The sequence below is a fragment of the Lolium perenne genome, chromosome 1 (genome assembly GCF_019359855.2).
Source record: "Lolium perenne isolate Kyuss_39 chromosome 1, Kyuss_2.0, whole genome shotgun sequence".
NCBI lineage: Eukaryota > Viridiplantae > Streptophyta > Magnoliopsida > Poales > Poaceae > Lolium > Lolium perenne.
In genome coordinates, this window is record NC_067244.2 from 10,156,493 (window position 1) to 10,167,772 (window position 11,280).

General features: G+C 46.9%; 1 protein-coding gene across 1 annotated transcript; it reads left to right on the forward strand.

The window, feature by feature from the left end:
* The first annotated feature begins 4,126 nt into the window (after positions 1–4,126).
* Positions 4,127–5,156, forward strand: LOC127325993 (uncharacterized). Its single transcript, XM_051352834.2, has 2 exons — positions 4,127–4,545; positions 4,621–5,156. The coding sequence occupies exons 1-2, from the start codon at positions 4,327–4,329 to the stop codon at positions 4,999–5,001; spliced, it is 600 nt and encodes a 199-aa protein (XP_051208794.2). The 5' UTR covers positions 4,127–4,326; the 3' UTR covers positions 5,002–5,156.
* Positions 5,157–11,280: the final 6,124 nt, after the last annotated feature.

Genomic DNA, 11,280 nt, shown 5'->3' on the forward strand with positions numbered 1-11,280 from the left:
TCTAGGATTCAGGCTTCCCAGGGTTGTCCGAGCGTAAAATATTCTTGTGTTTCTCAAAGTACGGAGCCACCAAGCTGGAATTGGTCAGAACTGTGTGGTGTGCTTGATCGAGAATGGCCGTTCATACATATCGTTGATTTCCTTCCGATCGTGCCTTTTCCACTTAGTCTCCCCTCGTGCCGCGATCGAGGAAGACCAATCGGCTTAAGGTCAGGAACAAAGTCAACACAAAACTCAATTACCTCCTCATTTCCATAGCCCTTGGCGATGCTTCCTTCTGGCCTAGCACGGTTACGAACATATTTCTTTAATATTCCCATGAACCTCTCGAAGGGGAACATATTGTGTAGAAATACAGGACCGAGAATGGAAATCTCATCGACTAGGTGAACCAGGAGGTGCGTCATAATATTGAAGAAGGATGGCGGGAACACCAACTCGAAACTGACAAGACATTGGATCACATCGTTCTGTAACCGTGGTAGAACTTCTGGATTGATTACCTTCTGAGAGATTGCATTGAGGAATGCACATAGCTTCACAATGGCTACTCAAACATTTTCCGGCAGGAGCCCCCTCAAAGCAATCGGAAGCAATTGCGTCATAATCACGTGGCAGTCGTGAGACTTCAGGTTTTGGAACTTTTTCTCCGCCATGTTTATTATTCCCTTTATATTGGACGAGAATCCTGACGGGACCTTCATACCGCTCAGGCATTCAAAAAAGATGACCTTCTCTTCTTTGGTCAGAGCGTAGCTGGCACGACCTTGAAACCGTTCCGGATGCCGGTCATCAGGGTCTTTCAAACTTTGCTGGTCCTGCCGTGCTTCCTTTGTATCATTTGACTTCCCATACACGCCCAAGAAGCTTAGGAGGTTCACGCAAATATTCTTCGTAACGTGCATCACGTCGATTGCAGAGCGGACTTCTAGGACTTTCCAATATTCTAGCTCCCAGAATATAGATTTCTTCTTCCACATGGCTGCGTGCCCGTCAGCTCCCTTCGGAACTGATTGTCCGCCAGGACCCTTTCCAAAGATGACTTTCAAATCCTTGACCATATCAAATACCTCAGCACCAGTGTGTTCCGCAGGCTTCGGCCGGTGATCTGCCTTGCCGTTGTAATGCTTGCCTTTCTTTCTTACTGGATGACCTTTCGGAAGAAATCGACGATGCCCAAGGTACACGTTCTTCTTATAATTTGGCAAATGTACACTTTCAGTCACATGTAAGCAGTGCGTGCATGCATTGTATCCCTTATTTGACAGTCCCGAAAGGTTACTAAGAGCAGGCCAATCGTTGATGGTTACGAAAAGCAACGCTCGTAGGTCAAATTCCTCTTCTTTGTGCTCATCCCACACACGGACACCAGGTCTGCCCCACAGCTGTAAAAGTTCATCAACTAATGGCCTTAGGTACACATCGATGTCGTTGCCGGGTTGCTTCGGACCTTGGATGAGCACTGGCATCATAATGAACTTCCACTTCATGCACAACCAAGGAGGAAGGTTGTAGATGCATAGAGTCACGGGCCAGGTGCTATGGCTGGAGCTCTGCTCGCCAAAAGGATTCATGCCATCCATACTTAGACCAAATCTTATGTTCCTTGCGTCAGCTGTAAAATCTTTGAACTCTCTGTCGATCTTTCTCCATTGCGTTCCATCTGCGGGGTGTCTCAACTCCCCGTCCGACTTACGGTCCTCTTTGTGCCATCGCAACAACTTGGCATGCTCTTTGTTCCTGAACAGACGTTTCAACCGTGGTATTATAGGAGCATACCACATCACCTTGGCGGGAACCCTCTTCCTGGGTTTCTGGCCCTCAACATCGTCACCAGGGTCATCGCCTCTGATCTTATAACGCAATGCAGTGCATACCGGGCATTCATTCAAACTCTCGTATTCACCGCGGTAGAGGATGCAGTTGTTGATGCATGCATGTATCTTCAGAACCTCTAAACCTAGAGGGCAGACAACCTTCTTTGCTTCGTACGTACTGGCGGGCAACTCGTTATTCTTTTGAAACATATTCTTCAACATTTTCAGCAAGTTTTCAAATGCCAAGTCAGCTACACCTGCCTGTGCCTTCCATTTCAGCAAATCCAGTGTGCAGCCCAGCTTTTTCAGACCATCATCGCATCCAGGGTACAGCGCCTTCCTGTGATCCTCTAACATGCGATCCAAATTCTCCCTCTCCTTTTCAGTTTCGCAGCGTCTCCGTGCATCAGCAATGGTCCGACCAAGATCATCAACGGGATCATCACGTGCCTCTTCTTCACCTTCCCCTTCACCTTCCCCTTCACCTTCAGCATCCTCCATGAAAGTATCACCGAAATGAGCAAGATAGCTTTCATCGATGAAATCATCCCCTTCTTCATCTTCTTCCATTATAACCCCTCTTTCTCCATGCTTGGTCCAACAATTATAGCTTGGCATGAAACCGTGCCGAAGCAGGTGCATGTGAACATCTCTTGAGGAAGAGTAACCCTTCTGATTCTTACAGTTAACACATGGACAGATAACAAAACCCCCCTGCTTGTTCGCATTAGCCACTACGAGGAAATCTTTCAAACCCGTAGTGAACTCGCCGGAGAGTCGGTTACCGTACATCCATTGCCGATTCATCTGCATTATTATAATATAAAATATATAATTAACCATCATGCATTTGTTAAACTAACTAGCTACAAACAATATAAATTAAACAATGAACTACACACATGCATATTTTATCAATGACACATCAAAGGTTCAAGTTGCTAACCGCGATCAAGGAGGAAAAAATAAATGAGAAAGCTCAAGTGTGGCTCCAACACTTCATATCATGTTTGTTTCATGCTCTTGGGGCATTTCATCAAACACCTTATGTGCATAAGAGGAACCAAAAGCAAACCTAACACCCACTTGTGAAGTTTGTGAAGAGAATGGCTCCAAATGCCTAAGTGTTGGCTGCTGGATGGGTATATATAGGGGAGGGGCTTTAGTCCCGGTTGGCCTGGCCAACCGCGACTAAAGGCCTTCGGGCACCTTTAGTCGCGGTTGGCCTGGCCAACTGCGACTAAAGCCCCCCACGTGCACCAGCTGGCCACCGAGCGCCCTGGGCCCAGGCCTTTGGTCGCGGTTCGCCTCCCGAACCGCGACTAAAGGTCCCATTAGTCGCGGTTCCTATAGCTTCGCGACTTATGGGGCTGGACGGAAGCCTGTTTTTCTACCAGTGGTTGTCTCGCATCACCAATGCTTTCAGAAGGTTCAAACGCTGGATCTGCCGCACCACGAACTCCGGTGAGGGAAGGGCACACATGGCAGCTCGAGGGAGCTCCAGGTAGTTTGCAAACTTCGGAAGGGATTTCCCACTACCTTAAGAACTGAATTAAGAGAGCTAAGACAGCTCAACCTTTTACATGCAAGAGGTTACAGGGAGGGAAAACAGCTAAAGAAAAAGCAAAACATAGAGGAGGGAATTGTATACAGGCGAGTCTGCAAGCCAATGCTGGATAGAAGCCTTCTCCTCATGTGTGGCACTATGAGCCCAAAGTTTGCAGCTGTCCATGCATTGTTTGGCCACTATGTGGACTGAGATTTCCACGTCATCAAAAACTTTCCAGTTTCTTGCCAACCAAGTGCTCCACAAAGCAGCCGTAATGACTGAATCCTAGGTTTTTTTTTCCTGAACCAAGCATCTCTTCCTTGCGGTGTCGTAGATATTTGTAAGCTATTCGCAGCTGGTTAAGTTACTTCCTAAAAGTGCAAGGATTTGAACTGTTCTACCACAATTCAGAGCAAAATGTTCAGCAGTCTCCCTTTCAAATTTGAGTACAGACATCATGCAGTGTATAGTTACGTGAGTCCGCTATTCTACTGCCTGTAATTGGGCGGGAAAAATACTTGCCCCAATCTACGAAACATGTCTGCAAGTTTTTTCAAATTTGAATGATCCAGATATGCGGCCGGGCCAAAGAAAGAAGCACGTTCCAAGTCAATCAGTCGAGTCCTACCGGCCGGCAACGGCGATTTTTTTTTTAAATAATACGAATTTTTTATTTAATTCCAAGAATAGCGCGCGAATTCCTTCCCGCCACCATCTCCCGCCAAAAATTCCAAAAGTGTGACCCGGTTCACACCGCCGTGTTTCCCTCCCGCCCTTGTCGCCACCCTTCCCGCCACTTCTTCCCGCCATTCCTTCCCGCCACCATCTCCCGCCACCATCTCCCGCTATATTTTCCCGCCACGCTCTCGGATTTTTTCCTATAAAAGCAGGCATCGACACTCATAGCAGCAGAAGTGCTACTATCTCTCTTTTTTTTCTGTTGGCTCACCCTTAGCCGTCATGAGTGTGCCGTGCTCTGACCAGGAGTTTAGGCCGGTGAAGGCGAAGGCTGCAAGTTTGCCCCCGGGTGTGACTGCGGAGCGGTGTTGGTGCGGCCGTCTTGCTAAGGTTAAGCAGGTGGAGGATTTCTCCGACCAGTTCGGCATGAAATTTTTTATGTGTGCGAGCTATGAGCATGATTCACCCCGTAGTTCAGCTTCGTCGTCCACCAGGCCGCCGGTATGTTTCGACATAATTTTATGTAGGCATAAATTTATTTATGAATGTGATTTAATGTTACTATTTGTGTTGCAGTCTCCCCCGCCCCTATGCAAATGGTTTCACTGGATAGACACGGAGCAGCCAGATTGGGCGCGCCAGGAGGTTGAGGAGAAACACCGGCGTGCGTGGGCAACGTTCTTTGAGGAGGAGCGTAGGGAAAAGGTTCGTGCAAATGAAAAGGCAGAGCGAGAGAGGCAGATACGGAAACTAAGGGCGGAACAAGCTCGTAATCGCGAGGTGAATCAGAAGAGGATGGATGATGAGGCTGCACGTAGGTTTGCAGAGGAAGATGTGCGTAAGGAGGCTCGTGAAGCGGAGAGAAAGAGACTAAGGGAAAGAGCTGCTGAGGCGCAAGTGGCAGAAGAACGCGGCGACAAGTCTGGAAAATGGCCACGGTGGACGCAGGGAAAGTAGAGTGATGTGACCTACTGGCTATGTATCTTAATTTCAGTTATAGTTTGTCGTTGTATCTTAAATTCTGTTGTAGTGATAAGCCGTATTTTAAATTCAGCTGCAATGTATCTTAATTTCAGTTTTAGTACTAATGTGAAATGAATTTGCCGCAAAAATGTTGTGTCAGAAATTTTGGCTCGTTTGTTTCCCGCCAATTTTACCCGCCCAATTTTTCCCGCTCAATCTTCCCGCCATTTATTCCCGCCCAAATCTGCCGCCACTTTTTCCCGCCTAATTTTTCCCGCTCACATCTTCCCGGCGGCCTGGTGGACGACGAAGCTGAACTACAGGGTGGATCATGCTCATAGCTCGCACACATGAAAAATTTAATGCTGAACGAATCAGAGAAATCCTCCACCTACTTAACCTTAGCAAGACGGCCGCACCAACACCGCTCCGCAGTCACACCCGGGGGCAAACTTGCAGCCTTCGCCTTCACCGGCCTTAACTCCTGGTCAGAACACGGCACACTCATGATGGCTAAGGGTGAGCCAACAGAAAAAATAGAGAGATAGAAGCACTTGTGCAGCGATGAGTGTCGATGCCTGCTTTTATAGGGAAAAATCCGAGAGCGTGGCGGGAAAATATAGCGGGAGATGGTGGCGGGATAAATTTGGCGGGAGATGGTGGCGGGATAAATTTGGCGGGAGATGGTGGTGGGAAGAAGTGGCGGGAAGGGTGGCGGGATAAATTTGGCGGGAGATGGTGGCGGGAAGAAGTGGCGGGATAAATTTGGCGGGAGGGAAATACGGCGGTGTGAACGGGAGCGGGAGAAGATATGGCGGGAAAATAATGGGGAGAAGTGCCAGCAGATATCCCTCGTAATAAACGTAAACTAAATCCATGTAGGGGTGGCTGGCCAATTGGTCACCAATTGATCAGCTATCGACCAATTACTTTTGCGCCTGTCAGGGGCTGAGCAGCCGACTTGTAATCGGCCGGCTACTGACCGATCGGTCAGTAGATAACCGACTGGGTCACACTTTTGGAATTTTTTGAAATCGCGCGCTATTCCTGAAATTATATAAAAAATTAGTATTATTTAAAAAAAAATCGCCCGGCAACGTTACCCTCGCGCGCGGATACTCAGTACAACTCCAACCGTTGTTTGTGCCGTGAAGAGTACGTACGTGATTTGGTTCGTGATCCTCCACGAGGCCGGAGAGGTACAGGACACGTACTATGTAATTTTTGGAAGTTCGAGTCCATATATGTGCGCCCCTGCCCGTAATCTAGGCACTAAACCCGCGATCACAACTTGACGTGCCTCCTCGATCGTGTTAGGCTTTCAGCAGAACCCTAGCTAGCTTTCTAGTAGTAGCTCCTCGATCGATCACCAGCCATGGGCGACGATCCACCGCCACTCAGCGTCATTGGCCGCCGCGGACCAAGTCGCGTTACCAGCGACGCGCATAGCCGTAAAAGCCCTGTTAGTAGGGTGCAAACGGAAGGGAAGAAAGGCGTTTCACGAGTGCAACGGCTACGGCGAGACGGCAACCACACCTCAGAAGAAGGAGGCTTGCGACAAGGCCGCCGACGCGCTGCGCAGGTGCCTGCAGACTAGGGTCGATTTCATCAAGTCGCTGGCGCCAAAGGACCTAGTATAAAGTGGAATACCTCGGCTCGCCATGCCGGAGCTCTCACTGCGCGCTGGATGTGGTTGATTTATTAGAGTAGGTTTGTGTTACTACTAGTACTATTTAATTAGGCTTAATTTATTATCTCGTAAGACTCTATGTCCTACTGTGTATGTTCTCGTAAGATTTTGGAAGCACAGTGTATTTATCTATTTGCTACCTCTGTTTCATAGAATAAGATCTATATTTTTTTGGAAAAAGTCAAACTAAGTACTCCTTCCGTCCAAAAAATGATGTTTAAACTTTGTATAAATTTAGATGTATCTATATAGATACAAAAATAGGTCTAGATACATTTAAATTTTAATAAATTTAATAAACTTTTGGTGGGATGGAGAGAGTAGATATCATGAAGAATTGAACGGTTCTTTCAAAAAAAAAAAGAATTGAACAGTATTGAGTTTGGATTGTACAAAAAAAAAATTAAGAGTTTGATCAAACTTTTACGTAGTATCACTTTCAGAAAAAAAAAATCCTCATTTATTGACATGCCAACTCTATTTGTACCTTCCTAACAACTATTAAAGTTGTTGTGTAATGAACATCACAAACTAAAATATTGCAACACCTCGCCACCATATAGAGATTATAGTGTAAATACTCTCTCCGGTGCATAATTATTTTCGCTGATTTGGATGTATCTAAAATCATCGACAAAAATTATGGACGGAAGGAGTAATTTGTTTGCCTGGATCAGAGAAAAAATGGCCAGTGTGGGACATCCAGTCTACATTAATTATTTGTCAGACAAAAGACACTCACAATTCAAAAAAATTAGTAATTATATGCAATAAATATTTATAAGTCTCGACATAACTGTTAATAAACAAAGCTTCAAAACTTAGCCCTCTTCAACCCATCACTTGTGTATAAGCAATTTTATGGGAATCTATATGGCACTACTAGGAATCAAGCTACTAGTGGCGCACCTGTATTTGCCATTGGTGGCGCACCTATGATATGCCACTACTAGCTTGCCACTTATAGCAAGTACCAGTGGTGCACCACTAGTGCGCCATAAGGATATGTTCAAAAACTAATTTGTGTTTTTTGCTATTTTTTCTTTTTTTGCTCGTTTTTGTTTTCTGAATTATTTGTCCACTTCATGTTCAAGCTTCTAACCTAGTCGCTGGCCGGAGAGGAGGGAGATGCGCGCGAGAGGAGGGATGGGCCATCGACCGGAGATGATGGAGGAGAGATCGAAGGGATATGCGCCTGAGAGGAGGAGGACGGAGATGAGGGATGGGCCATCGGTCGGAGAGGAGAGACGAGAGAAGGGAGGCGCACCACAGAGGAGGGAGGAGAGAAGGGAGGTGTACCGCAGATGAGGGAGGATAGAAGGATGGGGTGCCAGAGAGAGAGGGGGAAGGGCTTCCGGTGATGAGGGAGGGCGGCCAGAAACGAGGGGGAGAGAATGCCGGAGAGGAGGGAGAACCACCAGATATGAGTGAGGAGAGAAGGGAAGGGCTTTGGAGAGAAGTTATGAGACTGTAACATCCCAAGTTTCAACATAATAAAGAGATGGGAATTTTCAAATACTCAAAATTCACAACTAACAAAAGCTTTTATTATGCATATAGTGCTACATATAGTGTCATGCATTCTTGTGTGCTTGTACCATGATGAGTGTTGGTGTGTTTATCATTTGAGCTTAAACCCTAGTAACTAATCATAGAACCTCAAATAGAGAGAAATAAAGGAAATAGAAAATTACCAATTTCACTCACATACACATTCAGCCAAATTGACAAATCATCAACCAAGGCCACCTTTGCTTGTACAATTGCTTGTGAAACACTAATAGGTCAATAAAAAACCCATTTGCATCAAAGAAACACAAATAAAATCAAAGGAAAAATCAAATCCTTGTTACATATGATAATGGTCATGTGTCACTTTTATAACATCATGCCCACTTTGAGCTTCTGGTTTGCCAGATTCCTAAACAAACCTGGCCAACTCTTTCCACCTGATCCAAGACCATGTCAAGGTGAACCTTTTTGGTGTTGACCATCAGGGTTGACTCTGCCTACATTGACCAGAATAAAGGAGACAAGACGCAACTATGAGATGGAGAGAAGATCATCACAATTTTGAAACTTTGCAAACCTGCACCAAATTGACCACCGCCACCACCATTCTACTCCATTAATTATTTGAATGAACTCCACCAAAAAGATTTGAAAAATTCAAACAAAACTCTCATGCGGCCATACTGTCGAACACCTTGCAGGCAGAAATTCAGAATTGGCTTACACTCTATTACATAACAGGTTTTAGCCTAAATCACTTTGCTACTGAGGTGATAAGTGCTCCTCTGTGTCTCCTGCATCAAGCCATGTCCTTGCTCTTGTTGATAAAAGCCTGGAAAGCCTCCTTTCATTACCATGCCGTGCACCATGCCGGCCAGCATGCCACTCACCCTCTGCTCCTCCCCTCTCACTTTTACCTTGTCCTGGAGATGCCCCTGACCTTGTTGATCATCACGGTGCACGGCCCTGGCACGTGAGAGGCTGGCATTGGCCAGGCCAGAGCGCGCCCAGACCGCCCAGAACCGTGCCAGCACGCGCGCTCACCGCGTACTGGACGCGCCAGAGCGCCGCTCGCCCCATCGCCTCAGTACCCCTCTACCCCTCTACTTCTGCATCAAGCGACACCACGGCAACCTCTAGCTCGTAGACATCCTCAAGTGCACGCAGAGGCACCGTCGCTGTCGTCCTCGTCGACTTTCCGCCGCCAGCACCGTGGCAGTCACTGCACGCTCCCGATCGATCCCTTCACCCTTTTTCTGCGCCAGCTAGCCATTGAGCATCGCCATGATGCCGCCTACACAACGCCGTCCTTACCTTGCCCTTTTGCACACGAGAACCGCCACGCCATGCTCGACCTCCCTCGGCACCCGCCAGTCACCTCCTCCGCTATAAATAGAGCAGCCCCGCACCCCAACTCTTCACAGCACCTCACTCTCCTCCCATCTCTGCTTCTCAACGCACAATCAATTAGCCACATTAGCACCGGAGCGCCGCCAATTCGTCGCCGGAGCCCGCAAGTACACGGAGATCGCCGTTGTCGATTGGAGCTTCCACACGCCTCGCCGCTTGTACCAGTCGCCTCGTCGTCATCGCCAACGTCGCCGCGCAACTCGCCGTCGACCGCGGGAACGCCGGTAGGATCTCCGACCCCCTACCCTTGCCGCCAGTGCGTCGGGATCTCGTCGGAGACGACGATGCTCCACGACCGCACGATCCTGATCTAATCCTACGCCTCTCATTCACTCATACCCCTTCGCGTGTTATGAGCCACTGACGGGTGGAGCCCACCGTCAGACGGCCTGCTCGCGCTGGACGCGAAGTGGGCTTGCCCAACTTCTTTTCACCGCTGCGGCCCACTTTCCTTTCCCGCCTAAGCCCGTTTGTTTGAATTCAAAATTCTAGATTAGTTAGAATTTCAATACTGTTTTCAAATTTGAATAGTTTCAAATCTACTAGACCAAATTCAGCAAATTTTATATCTTTAGAAAGCTTATAAAATTATCTAAATAACCCCACTGGTCTCACCCTCAGATTCATTGTAGAATTCAAATAGTAAAAATAACAAGGCAGGGACTTTTCCAACTTCAAACCTTATTTAAAAGTCCAAATGAAGCCTGGTGAACAGGGGGATATGTGAGCACCCCCTGAACGTCCGACACGTGGCAGTGTCAGATCCACATGGTTATCACCATGTCCACTTATGCATGCACATTAACTTATAACCCATGTCCCAAATCATGTAGGCCCCACATTTTGAATTCAAATATCTTACTCACATTGGTACTATTCATGCAGGCCCTACATTTGAATTCAAATAGAGGGACCCACATTAGTGGACCCAATAGTTTGAATTTAAAATATGGGGCCCACGCCCACATGCTCCCCTTCCAACCGTTCAACATGGACGTCTTCAAAAACCAACCATTTTTAACGTTTTCCAAGATGTTGCTATATGTGATATTTCACCATCGGCAGGTACATCTTGTATGTGTGCAAGATGAAGTAGTATCATGCCGCGCTGTAATTCGTTCCGTCTGGAAGGTGAACTAGAACCACAACGAGCTAAATCGACCTTTCATTTAGTAATCCTTGCAAAATAGCAAGATCTCCGATGCTCACTATCATCATCACTTGCAGTTGTTTTCAGAGGTTGGTGGTAGGAGAAGATGAACAGTGCAGCCGTAGCTGGTATTATTTTTTTAGCAGCTAGCAGACAGGTCAAAGTATCTCTAGCACATGATTAAACAAGCCAAAACAAGCACTGTTCAAGATTCTTCACTCACGGACCGCACAGTATGCTCACATCACATATTCGTTCTTATCAAGTCCTAAAGCCTTAAACAATCTTTTAGTACCGGCCCTTCACACCAGGCTTTATGCCTTGTATTATTAAATTTGAATCTCCTCACCTAGCTTTATATAGTCCCCATACCTGAAATAAGCATTCACCGAACTACAATGTCCTCCCATCCTGAGCTCCTCAACCAGAGAAGACAAACAGTACACATCTGTCTTTTTTATACACAGCCGCGTTCATAGCAGTCAACCTGGTAAAGTTTCTCCAGCCAGTC